General features: G+C 39.5%; 1 protein-coding gene across 1 annotated transcript in view; it reads right to left on the bottom strand.

Annotated features, from left to right (window-relative positions):
* LOC132826462 (serine/threonine-protein kinase 32C) overlaps window positions 1-20807 on the bottom strand; it is a 337966-nt gene that overhangs the window by 79223 nt on the left and 237936 nt on the right. Inside the window, exon 3 of the mRNA XM_060842398.1 lies at window positions 12016-12167. Within this exon, the coding sequence (XP_060698381.1) occupies window positions 12016-12167 (152 nt within the window). The remainder of the gene's footprint in view (window positions 1-12015; window positions 12168-20807) is intronic.

The raw sequence follows: 20807 nt of genomic DNA, 5'->3' as shown, positions 1-20807 counted from the left end.
AGTAAAACTGGAATCAGAAGAAATCTCCCTGGTTGGAGTCATACCTTACATATAAAAAGATGGCTGTGGTCATTGGAGGTCAGTTATCTCACTCCAGGACATCTTTGCAGAAGTTCCTCAGTCCTTAGACCAACCATCTTCAGCTGCTACATCAATGACTTTTCCTCCATCGTAAGGTCAGAAGAGGGGATCTCTGCTGATGATTGCACAATATTCAGCACTATTTGTGACTCCTTAGATGCTGAAGTAATCCATGTCCAAATTCAACATGGCTAGGACATTATCCAGAGACACTAATGAAGCCTGGACACTATCCAGGCTTGGGCTGACAAGTGGAAAATCACATTTTCCCACAGAAATGCCAGGCAAATGCAATCTTCAATAAGAGACAATCTCACCACCACCACATGACAATTAATGGTGTGACTATCACTGAATCCCCCACTATCAGCATCCTTGGGGTTACCATTGACCAGAAACTCAACTGGACTCATCAAATGAATACAGTGGCTACAAGAGCAGGTCAGAGGTGAGGAATACAGCAGCAGATAACTCACCTCCTCACTCCCCAAAGCCTATCCATCACTTCCTTGCCTGGGTGCAACTCCAACAACACTCAAGAAGCTTGACACCATCCTGGACAAAGTAGGCTGATTGATTGGCACCACATCCACAAGCATCCACGCCCTCCACCACAAATGTAAGATGCACTGCAGAAATTCATCAAAGATCCTTCTCAGCATCTTCCAAAACCATGACGACTTTCATCCTGAAGGACAAGGGCAGCAGATACATAGGAACACCATCACCAGCAAGTTTCACTCTAAGCCACTTGCCATCCTGACTTGGATTTATCACTGTTCCTTTACTGGCACTGGGTCAAAATCCTGAAATTCCTTCCCTAAGTGCATGCCACGTCAACTCACAGAATGCAGCAGTTCAAGAAGTCAGCTCACCACCACTCTCTCAAAGGCAACTAGGGACAGGCAATAAATGCTGGCCCAGCCAGTGCCTCCCACATACAATGAGTGAACAAACAAAAGTTTCAGATTATTGTCTGTGTTTTATTATTCTCCTTAAAACAAACTACTTTTTGGATTTCAAACTGAACCTCAATCATCTGTATTCCCTGATTCAGGGTCCCCAGTGAAAATTGTAGGAATGTGCACTAATCGCAAAAATATCAAAGTATCTTGGCAACCTGAATGCTACTACACTCATTGTAACTGCATTATCCTGGAAGAAGGCAAAAGATATAGAAGAATTTATTCTGAAAAATACATGTTTTGTCTCACTGGGGTTGCATGCTAAAACTCAAGCTCCACTGTTTCTGGAGCCATCAGAAAAGTTAAAGGTTTTATAAAACCTTTCAAAATCCTCCAATTTATCAATATTTTCGACTCAGGTTTACAGAAAGACAGGACCATGTTTCTGCACTTCTCAAGAATAACTGTCTATTACAAATAAGTAGATTGCAGCTATCGAGAAAATAATTGTGACATATTGGCATTTACATATAACCCCCTTATAAATTCCTCTGTTAAACATACAAATGTGCAGACAGATACAAAATGACAAGAGTGTTTTATATGGCGATAAAACTAGAAAGGCAGTTCAACGATTCTTATCCATTGGGTTTGCTGAGATGATCCATTTGACTTGTCAGGACTTGTAGTTTCTTGACCTTTCTTCTCCTTGTACTTTAATATAGAGAATGTTCTGCTATTACATGACAGTCATGTTCCTTTGTAAACTCATGCTATGGGAAACCACTGTGGAAAATTGTGCTGTAGAAGATCGCTATAGAAAATCACTATACCCATTCAGTAGAAAGTTTGTGTTATCCAAACAGTGTCCATAATCTGTTAAGTGCATTATAGCCAATTTGAGTTGATGAAACATGCGTTATATCAGAACAACTGACTCACAACTGATAAAGTCTCTGACCTATTGGCTAAAGTCAGAGCTTACAGTCCCGATGAGGAAAAATAAACTAGCATTTTTCATGCTTGAGGTGCCTTTTTTTCACTGCAGAAAGAAGAACAGCGCATTCCTTTCCAGAGGTCTGATGGCTTCTGACCCCAACATTCATATCCACAGGCTGCTCAGCTAACTGGGAGCCAAGCACATAGTCATAGGCAGGTAGAAGGCCTTTGTCTGGTCACTGCTTTCTAGAACATCCAGTTACTGCTGCTGGCAAAATCCTCACTTGTTCACACAACCTGGCTACAGGTCATCCACTGAAACCTCCCCCACTGCTTGAACAATCAGCAGTGTAAACAGCACTTACAAAGAGTCTCAGGTTTAAAATGTGCTGTACTTCTTTCCATCATCTTTGTTATTTTGTAAAAAAAAATTATTCATTTTAGACCACAAACTATAGAAAAATAAAATGATAGGGTCTTTACATACAACCCATGCAGAATTTTTGCTGATGGTCCTTTAAACACTGATTTTATTGCTATCAAGTTCTTCAATGTCTCTTTGCTCCCTGTAAATAACATTTGCCTGTCTGGATCATGTATCAGCTATGATATGTAGTATTCCCTTTACACCACATTTATATATATGTTCCTTACTGAGTTCCAACTTATACAGTCCTCTTTGAATGCCCTCTCAAAACGCCCCACGACTAACACTGTATCTCTGAATTCTCTATCGAGTAATACAATCAATGTTTCACATGAAACTTCTTTGGGCACAAAATCTCTCTGAAAGAAGCATTCAAATTTTTAAAAAATTACCTGTGTGTGCCTATCTAACTCAAGAACATTACATGTTATTTGGGTCTCGAGACTTCATGACTGACTCAAATCCTTTTCTCACCTAACATCCATGCATACATTTCTAGGACCATTCGTTGCATGTTGATCACTGCTTGAACTAGCCATTCTGAGCTTATATAAATCCAATACAACGCTGTCAGGAATTAACATACTCACTCTTGAATGGAGATCAGAATCAGGCACAGTTTCCCTCTGATCACATTTCGCAGAGACTGAGTGATTGTGACATTTGGTTGCAAACAAAAGTATTCTGTCTACTTACACAAAAAGATACAGTAAATCCTCTGTATCTGTGGAAATCACGAATTGTGAATTCACCAAATAAAGTAACAACAAAATTCAATATCCATGGGCAAAACTTCATTATCTTTGATTTTTAGTTTATTTTTAAACACGTTCTGCACTCAAATTTCTTCATTCGCAGGGTTCTCAGGAATGGAACCTTTGTGGATATAGAGGAATGACTGTATTGGGATTTTCTAACTATTTGTTTTTTGCACCAGTCAATTTGAGTTACTTCAAGGGGATTAGATTGTCCCAGCAAAAGTTGACCGATTGGCCAATGATCAAATGGCCTCCTTGTGTGCAATAAACCCCCATGGAAGCCCATATTTATAATTAAAATGAGTTAGTGAAGATTCAGTGACATCCAAACAAAACTGTGTTCAAGAACAGAATCTGCACACAGTGAGTCACTAGAAGGTCTCGACTGAGCATGTGTAGTTAAGCAGCAAAATACTTCGAGCCATAGAGATGTACAGCATGGAAACAGACTCTTCGGTTCAACCCGTCCATATAGAGCACATCTACTGCTCTGACCTCATCAATCTTCTTTGTTACTTCCTCAAAAAACTCAATCAAGTTTGTGAGACATGATTTCCCACACACAAAGCCATGTTGACTATCCCGAATCAGTCCTTGCCTTTCCAGATACATGTCCATCCTGTCCCTCAGGATTCCCTCCAACAATTTGCCACCACCGAGGTCAGGCTCACTGGTCTATAGTTCCCTGGCTTATCCTTACCACCCTTCTTAAACAGTGGCACCAAGTTTGCCAAATTCCAGTCTTCCGGCAGCTCACCTGTGACTATCGATGACACAAATATCTCAGCAAGAGGCCCAGCAATCACTTCTCTAGCTTCCCACAGAGTTGTTGGGTACACCTGATCAGGTCCTGGGGATTTATCCACCTTTAACCATTTCAAGACATCCAGCACTTCCTCCTCTGTAATCTGGACATTTTGCAAGATGTCACCATCTATTTCCCTATGGTCTATATCTTCCATATCTTTTTCCACAGTAAATACTGATGCAAAATATTAATTTAGTATCTTCCCCATTTTCTGTGGCTCCACACAAAGGCTGCCTTGCTGATCTTTGAGGGGCCCTATTCTCTCCCTGGTTACCCTTTTGTCCTTAATTTATTTGTAAAAAACCCTTTGGATTCTCCTTAATTCTATTTGCCAAAGCTATCTCATGTCCCCGTTTTGCTCTCCTGATTTCCCTCTTTGGTATACTCCTACTTTCTTTATACTCTTCTAAGGATTCATTCGATCTATCCTGTCTGTACCTGACATATACTTCCTTCTTTTTCTTAACCAAACCCTCAATTTCTTTAGTCATCCAGCATTCCCTATACCGACCAGCCTTCCCTTTCACCCTGACAGGAATTTAATTTCTCTGGATTCTTGTTACCTCATTTCTGAAGGCTTCCCATTTTCCAGCCGTCCCTTTACCTGCGAACATCTGCCTCCAATCAGCTTTCTAAAGTTATTGCCTAATATCGTCAAAATTGGCCTTTCTCCAATTTAGAACTTCAACTTTTAGAACTGGTCTATCCTCTTCCATCACTATTTTAAAACAAATAGAATTATGGTCGCTGGCCCCAAAGTGCTCCCCCACTGACACCTCAGTCACCTGCCCTGCCTTATTTCCCAAGAGTAGGTCAAGTTTTGCACCTTCTCTAGTAGGTACATCCACATACTGAATCAGAAAATTGTCTTCTAGACACTTAAGAAATTCCTCTCCATCTAAATCTTTAACACTATGGCAGTCCCAGTCGATGTTTGGAAAGCTAAAATCCCCTACCATAACTACCCTATTATTCTTACAGATAGCTGAGATCTCCTTACAAATTTGTTTCTCAATTTCCCTCTGACTATAATACAATCTATAATACAATCCCAATAATGTGATCAATCCTTTCTTATTTCTCAGTTCCACCTAACTAACATTCCTGGGTGTATTTCCGGGAATATCCTCCCTCAGCACAGCTGTAATGCTATCCCTTATCAAAAATGCTACTCCCTCTCCTCTCTTGCCTCCCTTTCTATTCTTCCTGTAGCATTTGTATCCTGGACATTAAGCTGCCAGTCCTGCCCATCCTTGAACCATGTTTCCGTAATTGCTGTGATATCCCAGTCCCATGTTCCTAATCATGCTCTGAGTTCATCTGCCTTCCCTGTTGGGCCCCTTGCATTGAAATAAATGCAGTTTAATTTACTAGTCCTACCTTGTCCCTGCCTGCCCTGACTGTTTGACTCACTTCTGTTCTCAGCTGTACCCGTCTCAGACTGATCTCTTTCCTCACTATCTCCCTGGGTCTCCCTCCCCCACCTTACTAGTTTAAATCCTCTCAAGCAGTTCTAGCAAATTTCCCTGCCAGTATATTAGTCCCCTTCCATTTTAGGTGCAATCCGTCCTTCTTGTACAGGTTACTTCTACCCCAAAAGAGATTTCAATGATCCAAAAATACGAATCCTTCTCCCATACACCAGCTCGTCAGCCATGCATTCATCTGCTCTATCCTCCTATTCCTGCCCTCACTAGCTTGTAGCACTGGGAGTAATGCAGATATTATTACCCTTGAGGACCTCCTTTTCAAATTTCTGCCTAACTCTCTGTAATCTCCCTTCAGCATCTCAATCTTTTCCCTTCCTAAATCATTGGTTCCAATGTGGACAATGACCTCCTTCTGGCCCTCTGCCCCGTGAGAACATTCTGCACCCTCTTTGAGACATCCTTGATCCTGGCACCAGGGATACAACACACCATTTTGCTTTTTCTCTGCTGGCCATAGAAACATCTGTCTGTACCTCTGACTACAGAATCCCCTAACACAATTGATCTCTTGGAAGCCGATGTACTCCTCGTTGCATTAGAGCCAGTGTCAATACCAGAAACTTGGCTGTTTGTGCTATGTTCCCCTGAGAATCCATCACCCCCTACATTTTCCAAAACAGCATACCTGTTTGAAATGGGTATATCCACAAATGGCTCCTGCACTAGCTGCCTACCTCTCTTACCCTTCCTGGAGTTAACCCATCTATATGACTGTATCTGAAACTTTCCCCCCTTCCTATTACTGCCACCCATCACATACTGTTGCTGTTGCAAATTCCTCATTGCTTCTATCTGTTTCTCCAACTGATCCACTCGATCTGATAAAGATTCGCATCCAACAGCATTTATGGTAGATAAAATCTGCAGTAACCCTTAATCTCTCTTTAAACTCTTTACATCTGACAAGAAGTACATATCACTGTAAAGGCCATTTTTGCTCCTTCACAATCTACAGACCCAGAAAATAACACCGTCTCGTTCCTCAAAAACACTGTCCCAGGCTAAATTAATAGCTATGGTTTATATTTTAAGTTTAATCAAGAGACATATCTCCAAAAACATATAATCAAGAAAGAATCCACTATACTCACTACTGTAGCCTTTCTCTTGGACAGACTTAAACAACAATTAACTTATCTGATTCTGTGCTGTGAACTTCGCTCAACAGTTCCTCCAAGATTAGCTGTGAATTTCACTGGGAGTTAATTTTCCCAGATGCACTCCGATGTCCAGCGATACACGAATTCAAACAGCAAAGGCAGTAACTGTGCAGGTTGGTTCGTTCATTTGTTCTCTCTCTCTCTCTCTCTCTCTCTCTCTCCTGTACTGTCCTCACCACGTGCTTCCTTTTAAAACTGCTGTTGTTTTGACTTTTTTTTTCCAAAGTTCCAAAACAATGCAACAGCATATAACGCAGTAATTGCTGCTCCTGGAATTCGAGGAAATCACTGCCAACACCTAAAATACCTCAAAAAAAGGAGCAGCTGTTACAGCCAGAAATTTTTCCTGTCCTCCATCTTGGATTACCCAGAGTTTGGACAGAGGCAGGGGTACTCATCTAGTCACTGTCATGCACAGTATCCAGCAATCTCTCCATTGATTTTTAATTTTCTTACCAACTTCCTCCCTAGTCATGAGTGTTCTCACAGTTTTCTCATACTTTTTCTTAGTGGTTAACATTCAAATGTGAGTCTTGACACTGTTCGGCTATTTGACTGTATCAGGTATCAAAATTGAGCATGTTCCTAGCCTCCTGGACATCTTTACATGCTTTTTGAAGAAACTTTGACACCAATCAAGCTGAAAAACTTCTGGACAACTTTCCTGTGCACACAGATCTGGCAAAGGTCTGATCAGTCATCAGTTGGGTCTGTCATTTCAAGTCAATACATATGTGAGCTCTGTTTCCTTCCATTAAAACTTGAATAATACAAGTGCCAACTTTAAATGAAAATTGGCTGCAATCACACCCAGAGCGGGCACAGGAAGTGGTTTGTACTGGAAGGCTGGGGTCTCTATTGTGACTAATGTGAGGCCTTCCAAAGGCAGTTGCATTAATCAGGCACATACACAGTCCAGGTTTAAGATATCTATCATCAAGCATTCTGCATGTGACCAATGATATTTATTACAAATCCTGGTCACTAGCAATCTTGACCATATCATTGGTCATTAGGAAGTCAGTCACGGTCATCTCTATGAAATCGATGCATTCACGGGTGAAGGAGAAAGTGAGGACTGCAGATACAGAAGATCAGAGTCGAAGAGTGTGTATCTTCCTTCTCACCTGTCTGCTCCACCTTTCTCACCGACCTATCACCTTCATCGACCTATCACATTCCCAGCTACATTCCCCCCCTGCCCCACCCCTCTCCCTTTAAACACTCAGATCCCTTGGACCATAAGCCTCATTCCCGATAAAGAGCTTATGCTCGAAACATTGCTTCTCCTGCTCTTCGGATGCTGCCTGACTGGCTATGCTTTTCTATCACCACACTCTTTGACTAATCATAGGTGCCCCTAAAAGTGTGACATGTGGGCTGCTGGTGAGCCTGACAGCAGCACCACATGGACATGATGCATTCATAATGAGATGCAGGGTGAAGAATGAAACTCCTCTGAATTGACACTTAGCTGGTCTATTTGGAAGATACCATCCTAAAACTTTACTACCTCACAGTCATTACTCAGCCCATCTTAAAACGCTTCTGTTCATTGAAAATAAGCCATGTGCTAATACAATTTAGCAAAATGGGACAGTATGAAGTATGATCCACCTGGACATCATGAGAAGCTATCACATGGATTTCTTTTCTCGGTATGGTGCTTTAAATATAGTTAAATAATGAGAAATACTACAAGGGATTTCTAAGAAATTGTTTGCCAGAATAATGATAGAATGAAGGAATTAGTAAATGGTGAACGGCAATTAATCAAGTGAATGTAGGTTTATATTTTATTGTTGGAACCCTCATTTAGAATAGTTTTTAAATATTTTCTGGTGTTTCTTAGATGCTTCAATACATTCTTTTTTCACTCATTAGATGTGGTCATCACTGACCTGGCCAGTATTTATTGCCATTTGTATTTGTCAAGAGGGCAATTATGAGTCAACCACATTGCTGTGGGTGTGAGATCATATATAAGGACATTAGAGAACAAAATGGGTTTTTGCAACAATCAACAATGGCTGCCATTAAACTAGCTTTTATTCCAGATTTTGATTAAATTCAAGCTTCAACATCTGACACAGTGGATTTGAACCCATGCCCCAGACATTTACCTGAGACTTTGAATTAGGTAGCCAGTGATGCTTATCACTAAGCCACCACCTTCTGTTATAAAGCAGAATAGATTTCCAGCAAGGTATATACTTCCTGAATCAGAACTTGAATAACCATATTGATTCATTCCTCAGTGAGTCTGCTTCCCATTTCGATTTCCATTTCAATGTCACAAATTATTACAGTCATCACCCAAAAGCAGGAGTATATAGTGTAACCTCTCTCCTATTGTGGGTTTGTAATTTAAAAGCTGGGTAATTTCTTGCATTCTGTCTTTTACTGAGACTACAAGGACTTTGAATTAAGAGTGTAATGACTTTGTTTGATTATTCATCTTGACCTCGACAACTGTGTATAAAAATGCAAAATTAATTCTGTCACCTATCTGAGACATTAAACATATCTGTCACATTAAAATGCTTAAAAGTATATCTGTGTAAAATTATTTCTGGATGATATGAAACAAATATTTGCTTACCTTCATTCTGGTTGTTTTGTCATCTTAAATTCTGATCTCTATTCAAACTGACTAATACATAAAAGCATAATTTCTGGTTTCAGTTTTATAGTGATGAATGGAGCAACTGTTGTCGAACAAACAACTTCTTCACTGGTCTGCTGAATAAAGTCACCACATTACACAGAACTATGCCCTAGGTGTTCAGATATAAATATAACTGGACTTGATTGCGATGTTTCCTTGCCTCTTGCCATTGTTTAGAAATAGAAGCTCACACTATCAACATTCTGGCATTACCATTTATCAAATAAAATCTGAAAGAAGCTGGAAATCAGAAACAAAAACAGAACTTGCTGGAAAGTCTCAGCAAGTCTGGCAGCATCTGTGGAGAGAAATCAGAGTTATGTTTCAGGTTCAGTGGTTCTTCCTTAGAATTCAGTTCTGAGGAAGGGTCACTGAACCCAAAACATTACCATTTGTAAGAACGGATAATGTACAAAGAACGCAGTAGTCTGCCAACCCTAAAGAAGGCTTGAACCAGATGGGTTTTACAGCAATCCAATAGTTTCAGCATTACTGTTTCTGAGATAATCCTTTTTAGGTCAGATTCTTTGAAATAACTCAATTGAAATTCTCCAGCAACCATGGTAGGAATTGGTCTCTAGTCTCCAGATTCCTCTCAAAGTGAGGAACAGTCTAGTAACACAACTACTGCACTACTTGTCCAATTAAAAAAACACTTCTAACTTTACCTGTTACCTAACTTTACCTATAGCCTCATGTTATTTGTTGCTGAAATCCTTATTCAAGCCTTTGTTACGTCAGGACTCAATTATGTTATGAGAAGCCAGCTTTCCAACTTACACTGTCCAAAAACTTGAGCTCATTCAAAACACTGCCATGTTTGTCCTAGCCAACACAAAGAGCCACTCATCCATCAATCCAATTAGCACAGACTTACATTGGGTCTTGGTCCACTCAATTTTAAAGTTCATATTTAAGGCAAATTTAAGGCCTTTCTCCAAAGATAACTTTGAAACTGAGGGAAGTAGGGTGTGTGTATTTAATTGGGTGATGTGTTGGGACACTGTATCTGTGCCAGCTAAATCCAGAGCAGGAAGACTTGTGGACAACTACAACAACTTAAGGATCTCATCCTGTTATCTCAGGCAGGAGAGGGAGCCTGAAAAGCAAGTCCAGGTGTACTTACTTGCAGGCTCCTGGGCCAATGGTGGATACATTGTCAATAGGTGCAACTGTCCCCACAATGGCTCTTACTGCAATGGGTTGTTGCCAGTCTGTGTAGCAACCTTGAAGAAGGCTCACTGTGAAGTGTCTAACCAACATTCCACATGGGAGGTCTTCCCAAAGGAGTTGAGGTCTCCAAGCAGTGGCTGAGAAGCCCTGTTCCTGTATAAAATTATGCTTCTCTGTGTTCAAATCCTTCCACTGCCTATCTTGGTAATCTGTTCAAGAACTGAGTTCTTCCACTGTTTATTTGTCCTACTATTGGCCACCTAGTAGCCATAAGCTTTAAAAAGTCTTCCTTAAACCTCTCAAACTCCCTCTGCTCCATTAAAGGTAAACATCACACAACATCAGGTGGATGAAGGAGCGTCGCTCCGAAAGCTAGTGTGCTTCCAATTAAACCTGTTGAACTATAATCTGGTGTTGTGTGATTTTTAACTTTGTACACCCCAGTTCAACACCAAATCACGCTCCATTAAAGTGCTCCTTAAAATATATTATTTGACCAAGCATTTAAGTGAGACGTGTGCAAGTCAGGATACCTGGATTCAATTCCCACCTGCTCCAGAACTGTCATTAAATGGCTGAGCAGAGACTGTCCAATTATCATCTTCTTTGCCTTGATGTATTTCTGGATGAAAATGCCCCAGGATACTTTGCTATGACAAGGATGCTATTTAAAAGCTGGTTACTGCTATTGTTACTTGTCTTAATTAATGTTATCATTTTGTCTGCATACTAAGAATAGCCAAAAATGAAATCTTCTCATTTGTATGAAGCTGCCATTAAACTCCCACTTTCTGTTGATTCATGTCTGCTTAAAGCAGCTAGCAGTTAAATCTTCATTTTCTGGAAATTTTTAGAAATGTAGAATAAATGATTGAGAAGTGAAAGTTTGTCAAAGATACAACCACCAAGTAATAGAAACACTCATAACCACAGTCTTAAAGAATTTAGCTGTTAAAAACTTTTTTTTTAATGTATAAATTGTACTTCACTTTTCCTCAGCTCTCTAGATAATGCTTCCCCTCATTTCTGCTAGAATTCAATAGATAGAGACAGGCCAGGAGATAGAATGTCAGAAATGGTAACTGAGCATTGGATACGTACCACGATGTTGTTGGAAACACTTAAAGGGAGATAGTGTGGCGGACGTGTGTGGGAAGTGATGAAGTTAGATTTACAGTGTTTACAGAGGGAGGCTGATGGCAATTCATTAAAACTAGTGCTGGTAGAAATATAAACCAACCCAAATAAATCAGTTTTTCTTAACGGCTGGTAGGTTTTTAGATCTGTACATCCCACAAAAGTTAAAAGAGGTATTCATCGCAGACTGAAGTTAGTTCAATTATCACATCACAAGCTTCATGTTCCAGATTTGGAAGCCAAACTTCCTTTGGATTACAGATTGAGCAAAATGGCCCAATTCTAGCTTGGTTGACTGATCCAAAAGTCTAAACTACTTTGCAGATTCCTTTGATTCACAGCACTCGACGTGGCATAAAATTAGCATCTCACAAGTTAGGGCTGTGTTCTTACATGGAAATAAGCATGTTAACATTGAATGTAAATAGCAATACCACAACGTATATTTAATAAAACATGAGATAGTCACCAGAGGTTTACTAAGAAAACATGTTCAATTTCCTGCAGGATCTCCAGCTCCCTGAATACATTTCGAACCTCATCTCTCTCGATGCACTGTTGCTTATTCATGTACTTCATAGCATACATTTTCTCTGTGTCTCTCTTTTGCACGATGCACACCTAGAAAGGACAAAAACAGGAAAATGGGTCACCTTTCTAAAGGAATTTACACTTAAAAGACTTCACTGGGAAAAAAAAATTGCAATCTGACAACTTGCTGAAACATTTTCCAGCTACACCTGGTTGTGGGACTTGCGTGGCAATGTTAAAACTAACTTAGAATGTTGCTACAGATTTCTATCTCTGCTGAATACACAATTAACAATTCTGGAAATGAAGACGATGTTACATCCCCTGTTATAATACAGGTACAAATTCGTGACTGAGTCTGAGTGTTGTTGGCTCAGTGTGTTTCAGGTCTACATCCAGCCTGAAGTACTAGCTGCCAATATGCTCCCAGCAGAGAGGAAATGTTTTAAATCTATACAGGAGAGGTATAGAAAACATAATTACTCTATACACTGTATTGAAAGTAAACCCCTATGGATGATTCCTATCATTAAAAACCCACTATGAGTTACTTGGTTTGGCTAAGAACTGTTTAATACCACATACTTTAAATCTTCATTGAAATATTATTAAACACACAGGAGCCCCAAAATTAGAGCCAATGGATTTTATATCTTAAAGGTGGCCTTTGGCTGACACGCAGCAGGACAGGATAGAAGCTGTGCACGTTTTTATGAATTACAATATTATCTAGTCAGAACATCAACATCTAGGCAGAGAAGAAAAGAAAGCCTAATTAACAAAATAGAGGAAAAGAAAAGCGAAGTGTGAGGAAAATAAGCCTCTGTATTTTCTGCCAGGTTAAGCAGCTGTAGAATGCTTGATAGATGATCAGGATCACTTTGCAGTAGTTATCTTTTAATAACCAGCATCCCATGAAGCCTAAACATTGCAGCAACATGATTTAGAATATGAGAAGAATGATTAGCAATTGATGATTTTTAAATTCATAACAAATTGATTTGGAGCCCATTCAGTTCTGACTGATTGAAATGCTGTTAAAACTATTATCTTCCACTTTCAGATTAATTTTGATTATTAATATCATAGTAAGTTGCTATCCTGTCATATTTATAATTTGCAGCAATCAGTGCATCAGTGGACTAAGAAGACTGTATTAATATTGTACTCAATTACATGCTAGCCAAATCCCTCAATCACAGCAGTCCTGACATTTAATTGTGGAATGATATTACTGCTTCAAAGAAACAGTTGCACCTTGATGACTGTCAGCGCTTAATTAAAACTTTTAATTAATGAGATATGATTGCAAATTCCGATTGCACAATATGTAGTTTGAAATTAGACTGTAAATTTTGAATGCAAAATGCACAGCTTCTTTTTATTACCACTTTCTCTAAAGAAGATATGAATAATTGCCCTTACACCTACTAAGCCAATTCACTCAGCATGCATCATGGACAGACTTCAGGACCCATGCAGAGATGTGATAAAGTTCTAGAAAATTAACTTCTAAGTATCTATTGCAGATGTCATTACATTGGACAAAACACCCTTATTAACAAAACAAAATTGGTATACTTATGTTCCTTTTACTACATAATTCCTTGCAACTAACATTCAATTCAAATCATGAACCCTTATACCAAAAAGCATTGAAATTCATAGTCCCCTTTCAAAACACCCATAATCATTTGTCAATTAAACTGAAATCACAGGTACCCTGTTGAGATAATGGATGGTTGTAAAATCATTCAAGCAACATTTGTCCAGTAACATGATTATGCCAATAAACAAAGTGACATTGCAGAGATGTTTTTTACACTCCTGACACAATACAATCTAATTAATATTTTTTACAATCACTGATTACCAAGTTGTTTTAGTTTTGCTGGGAATTGCATATATTCAGTTCAATTTACTTCTGAAGGACCATGACTTTATATCCTACATTTCAAAATATTGACTAGTTACAATATAGACAATTAAAACATCCAATGACTTGTATTTCCATGCACTTGGCATATGTGACAAACACGTACGTTTTTGATTTTCCATTGTGGCTCATTAAAACTTCTTTTGTAAACCTTGAGAAGAGTCCCTCTTCTAGTGGTCACTTAACTGGAAAGTAACAATTGTAGTTGTTTGATTGTAGTTAGTTCTTCAGGCTTCATGTACAACTGAGTACAATGTACTTGCAACAGCGTCAGAAATTTCCTTTACTGATGTTACTCTTGGCTCAATGTGATTAACCTGTATTAATTCAATAGTCATTATAGTGTCTACTTATTGTGTTTTGCTGAATTTAATTATTGTTATTGCAGAGGTAAGGCCTTCAAGATGTCTCTTCTCGGACTTACTTTTGCCAGAGCATTGAGGACTTTGACAGTTTTCTTTTCTTTGTCAACTATTTATTGGTGAGTGAAGTGGAGTGTCAATTTTGCTTGAACACCTGGAGTTCTGCTGTGAGGTCAGTTGCTTGCCAGTCCATTTTGAGATTGTTGTTCTCCATTTGCAATGGTGTTATTGTAATCTTTCTGCATCTTAAGAACATTTGTAGCAATTTATGTGGTTGAAAAGCACTATACTGGTCTTGTGGCTACTGTTTCTTTGCTTTTCATTGTAATGAGTTATAGGCTAGTGTACATTGATATACTGTGACAAATTATTGATTGTTGCTGACAGTGGATTGCAATCTGAGAGTTAATAGAGTCACTATTCACACAGAAAATATGAAAGAAAATTGGGTACTATATGTCTTCCTCACACTTTGCACCTCAAAATGTTTGAATTCAGTATGTATAAGAGGACAGCGTTAGGCAGTAGGTACACTCCTAAAATTGCAGAATCCCTACAGTGCGGAAATAGGCCATTCAGCTCAACAAGGCCACACCAACTCTCCAAAGAGCATCCCATCCAGACCCACCCTATCCCTGGAAAGCTGTATTTCCCATGGCCAATCCACCTATCCTGCATATCCCTGGACACTATGAGACAATTTCCCATGGTCAATCCACCTAACTTGGATAACTTTGCACTGCGGAAGAAAACACAATGCTGACAAAAGAAGAATGTGCAAACCCCACACAGACAGCCTGAGGGTGGAATCAAACCCCGGTTCCTAGTGCTATGAGATAGCAGCACTAACCACTGAGCCACCATGCCACTCCTGTGTGTTCTGTCCATGTTCTGGTTTAGGATCACTTATAGAAGATTTAGATTGCACCATTAATAAAAAGCCACTGGTTTCTTGCTATTGGGTCCGGACTGATTCAGTTACTGCTCTGCTTGTATTTTCAAATGGTGGATCTGTTCTCCTGAAGCACATTAACTGAGAAGCTAATCCATTTCACTATTTAATCGAATATACTCCCAAACCTGCCTTCCCCTGTGGAGGGTGCAGTAGAGTGAACAGAAGTACTTTTACTAGATTATTGCTTGCTTGTCCTGCATTTAGCCATAGTGCTGACAGAAAGGTAGTAGTGACTTGGAGCTAACAAGGCAAGATGTTGAAACAGTAGTCACTGAGCAATCTTTTGAAATATTCTTCCATCAGTGCACATTAGCTACAATCAAGGTTCTACCATCTTGTGTGCTTTGCATTTTACTATGATGTTAACTCTCGCAGCATGAACATGAAATTGGGTTCTTACTGAGCACAAATTTTAGAAGATTATTTACAAAGCAACTAAATATTTTACAATTTTATCGCAGACATTGGAAAAGTCTGGGTTCAAGCAGAATAATTAATTGCCCTTCCTCATGGATTACAAAGCACAGCAGTAGTAATTCAAGGTGGAACTCATAGATTTAAACAAGAATATCATGTAGCATGATGTCACACAGATCTGAACACTTAATTCTCTTAAAGGGACATGTCTGCCTGATCATACATACATACATAGAGCATCACAACAACATCAATGATCTGAAATGTTAATACTGTTTTTCTATCTCAACAGATGCCTGCCAAACCAGCTGTGTGTTTTCAGTGTTTTCTGTTCTTGTGCTAGACTTCCATCACCTGCAGTATTTTTAAGTAATATTAATCTTCCAATAATCAAGCCATCCAATGCCATTTTTCAGGCTCTGTTAAGCATTAGAGGAGATTCCTGCCTTAAAGCAGGAATAAATCAGCCTCTGGCGACTGTGACACTTTAGTTCCAGCTCACTAGGTCAAGAAAGGCCATTGGGTTTTGCCTCCACTTTCGCTGCTCTTCTGATGCCTAAATGGAGCTGCAGAAATTGGAATAAATCTATATTAAAACATTAATGAAAATGTGAAACCCTTCTGTCTCCAAGCTTTTCACCTGAAATAAAAACAGTGGGACTACCAACTGACCATATAAGGACATCTGGACATAGTCACAGAGTCATAGAGATGTACAGCATGGAAACAGACCCTTCGGTCCAACCCGACCATGCCAACCAGATATCCCAACCCAATCTAGAATCACCTGCCAGCACCTGGCCCATATCTGTCCAAACCCTTCCTATTCATACACACATCCAGGTGCCTTTTAAATGTTGCAATTGTGTTAGCCTCCACCACTTCTTCTGGCAACTCATTCCATACACATACCAGCCTTTGCGTGAAAAAGTTTCCCCTCAGGTCCCTTTTATATCTTTCCCCTCTCACCCTAAACCTATGTCCTCTAGTTCCTAACCTCCCCCTCCCCCCCCCAACCTCAGGGAAAAAAACTTTATCTATTTATTCTATCCAAGCCCCTCATGATTTTATAAACCTCTATAAGGTCACCCCGAGCCTTCGACACTCCAGGGAACACAGCCTCAACCTATTCAGCCTCTCCCTATGGTTCAAATCTTCCAACCCTAGCAACATCCTTGTAAATATTTCTCTGAACCCTTTCAAGTTTCACAACATCTTTCCAATAGGAAGGAGACCAGAATTGCACACAATATTCCAACAGTGGTTGAACCAAAGTCCTGTACAGCCACAACATGACCTCCCAACCCCTGTACTCAATACTCTGACCAATGAAGAAAAGCATACTAAATGCCTTCTTCACTATCCTACCTACCTGTGACTCCACTTTCAAGGAGCTATGAACCTGCACTCCAAGGTCTCTTTGTTCAGCAAAACTCCCTCGGACCTTTCCATTAAGTGTATAAATCCTGCAGAGATTTGCTTTCCCAAAATGCATCACCTCACTTTTATCTAAATTGAACTCCATCTGCCACTCCTCAGCCCATTGGCCCATCTGATCAAGATCCCGTTGTAATCTGAGATAACCTTCCTCGCTGTCCATTACACCTCCAATTTTGGTGACATCTGCAAACTTACTAACTATACCTCTTATGCTCACATCTAAAATTTGTATAAATGATGAAAAATAGTGGACCCAGCACCGATCCTTGCGGCACTCTACTGGTCACAGGCCTTCAGTCTGAAAAACAACCCTCTACCACCACTCTCTGTCTTCTATATTTGAGCCAGTTCTGTATCCAAATGGCTAGTTCTCCCTATATTCCATGAGATCTAACCTTGCTAACCAGTCTCTCATGGGAACCTTGTTGAACGCCTTACTGAAGTCCATATACATCACATCTACCGCTCTGCCCTCCTCAATCCTCTTTGTTACTTCTTCAAAAAACTCACAAAGCCTTGTTGACTATCTGTAATCAGTCCTTGCCTTTCCAAATACATGTACATTCTGTCCTTCAGGATCCCTTCCAACGACTTGCCCATCACTGATGTCAGGCTCACTTGTCTACAGTTCCCTGGTTTGTCCTTACCTCGTTTCATGAACAGTGGTACCACATTAGCCAACCTCCAGTCTTCTGGCACCTCACCTGTGACTATCGATGATACAAATATCTCAGTAAGAGGCCCAGCAATCACCTCTCTAGCTTCCCACAGAGTTCTCGGGTACATCTGATCGGGTTCTGGGGAATTATCCACTTTTATGTGTTTCAAGACATCCAGCACTCCCTCCTATGTCATATGGACATTTTTCAAGATGTCACCATTTATTTCCCTACATTCGATATCTGCCATCACCTTTTCTCCTCAGCACTTGGGAATTCTTTCAAAAGGGCTTTGTCGAATGGATCCTGCGAGGTCCCAGGGGCCACAGAAGGCTAATAACATGATGCCTGATGCATTGTCGGTCCATAACCTTTGAAAATAAAATTTACAATATGCCCCATTGTGAGTGCAAAGGAAGCTGAAAGTTCAATGCCTGCAGAGCACTGGCCTCATTGGTACACCTACATTCATTCCAAATAAACTGGCACCCTACTGTGCAATGCTGTGTCTCAGCAATGTTCCAATGACATTGTGCCTTTTTGAAGTGCCTAGGGAGACCACATTATATGTGTCACTAACAGTAGGACCATTGGTCAGCATCGCTCCAGCATGCTTGTCATTTAACAATCTTTCATCCAAAGTTCGTCTCCAAAGTTGACTCACTATCTAATTTCAACAGCCAAGAATGCCATAAATTGACTGATCTCCAGTGCCCCTCCTCTGCAGTTGTAAGCAGCATTCTCAATGGAGTCTCCCTCTAGTTCAATCCCTCGATGTGGACATTATTGGGATTTTGGATTTATCAAAGATTTGCTACAGACAAATGTGCTCAATATTTGAAAGTGTGATGACATTTAAGCAATACATTTACATGGCTGTAACAATACAACTGATGTTAACATTAAATAATGATTATGGTGAAGATTTGTCATAATAATACCAAAACTGAGGCATTATGTCCATCAGAAAAGATTGGGCTTCATTCTCCAGAAAAAAATAAGATTGTAGAGTAATCTGATATAGGCATTGAAGATTACAAAAAAGGCTTGATTAGGCAAAAGTAGATAATTCCTACTTGTTGAGAACACCAGAACTAAAGAAGCTATAAATTAAAGATAGGCACAAACCTTGATTAATCTATGATTAACCCACAGATTGTTTAGAATGTAGCACTTGCTACCATAAACAGTAGATGAGGAGTGTTTAAGGAGGAGCTAGATAATTATGAAAGGGAAAGGAATATGTGAATATATTAATTTAAATAAAGAGGCATAATGGGATCATGCAAAATATAAATGCTAACACAGCTGGAAGAATCATTTCTCTTGTGTGAAAATAATGTAATGTCTGCTTGCAACAGGAAGGAGGATTATTAAGGTGACCCAATTATGTTCTGTTGATCAATATTACTCAGTTATACTTGATAAATGGGTCTTACTGAACAAAGGAAATGAAGTAAAATTCTGTGGAATATGCTAATCTAAAATAAAAACTGAAATACTCAGCAGGTCTGGCAGCATCTGTGGAATGAGAGAGAGATAAAGAGAGAAAGAAACAAAAGGTAACACTTCAGATAATCAGATTTTCAATGCCCTTTTGTTTCATAAAAGGTTAGGAATAATGGATTTAGTTATAGTGCCATTGTAGGATTGCCACAGAATGTAAAAATGGAAGTGCAAATCTGGAATGAAAAGGATGCCAGCTCACATGATTTGGGCTTGTTTAAAATCTCATGGATAATGTCAAACTGGGTGTAAAAAATCCCTGCCATCTGTTAAGTGTTCTCTGCTCTTTAAAGCTACAAGTCTCAGTGGTGATACTAGTTTAATCATTTCCCAAGAAATGGAGTTCAGGTTTTGAGAGTGCTGTTCCTCATGTGTACAACTGATCACATGGTATATTATGAACAGAGCACTTGACCTAAAACTGTCATCCTGAGTGGAATATTAGTCAATTATTAAGTGAGCTGGTGAATGCAAAGTAAAGTTCTTCAAACAAATTGGCCTATATTTTTCAATCTGTGGAAACTCTGTTAGGATTGGGCTTACATTCTCTTGTCTCAATTAGTATTGAACCTGATGAATCTTAGAATCATGGATTTTTACTGTACAGAATAAGGCCATTTGACCCATCATGTCTGTTCTGGCTCCCAAAAGAGTTACCCAGCTAGTCCCAGTCTCTTAGTTAGAGGCAAAAAAAAATTGCAGATGCTGGAATCCAAAGTAGACAAGCCGGAAGCTGGGAGAACATAGCAAGCCAGGCAGCTTCAGGAGGTGGAGAAGTCAACATTTCATGTGTAACCCTTCATCAGTCTCATTCACTAGTCCTAATTCTGTAGCTTTCTAAATTCATCACTTTAAAATATATATCAGCTCCCTTTCCAAATCTTGTATGAAATCTGTCCCCATCACTCTTCCCAGGAGCACATTCCAAATGCTAACAACTCTGAGTAGTTTCTCCTCACCTCACTCCAGCTCTCTTGCTGACAATGTTTTTGAAATTGTGACCCCTAGTTATTAACAATATCACCTGGTGGTGATATTTACCTTGACAAAATTGTTCATAATTTTGAACATCTCCTTAATGTCACCTCTTAATCCTCTCTGCTCCAAGGAGAACAAACCCAGTTTCTTGAATCATTCTTTGTATTTAAATTCCGTCACTCCTGATATTATGCTAGTAAACCTCCTTTGAACTTTCCCTAGGGCTTTAAACATCCTTTGTTAAATAAGGTGCCCAAAACTGAACACAACTGACCAAAGATTTGCAGAGATATAGCATCACTTCCTTGCTTTTATAATCAATGCCTCTATTTATAAAGCAAAGGATCCTATAAGTATTCTTAACAAAAGTTTCAATTTGCCTGGTCACTTTCAGCGAATTATATACATGAACCCTGAGGTCCATCAGCTCCTGAACCTCCTGAAAGATGTACCATTGAGCCTGTACTGTCTCTCCAT

This window comes from Hemiscyllium ocellatum, chromosome 22 (assembly GCF_020745735.1).
Source record: "Hemiscyllium ocellatum isolate sHemOce1 chromosome 22, sHemOce1.pat.X.cur, whole genome shotgun sequence".
Classification (NCBI taxonomy): domain Eukaryota; kingdom Metazoa; phylum Chordata; class Chondrichthyes; order Orectolobiformes; family Hemiscylliidae; genus Hemiscyllium; species Hemiscyllium ocellatum.
Note: the sequence above shows the minus strand (reverse complement) of the source record. Positions and strands in the feature narration are given on the sequence as shown.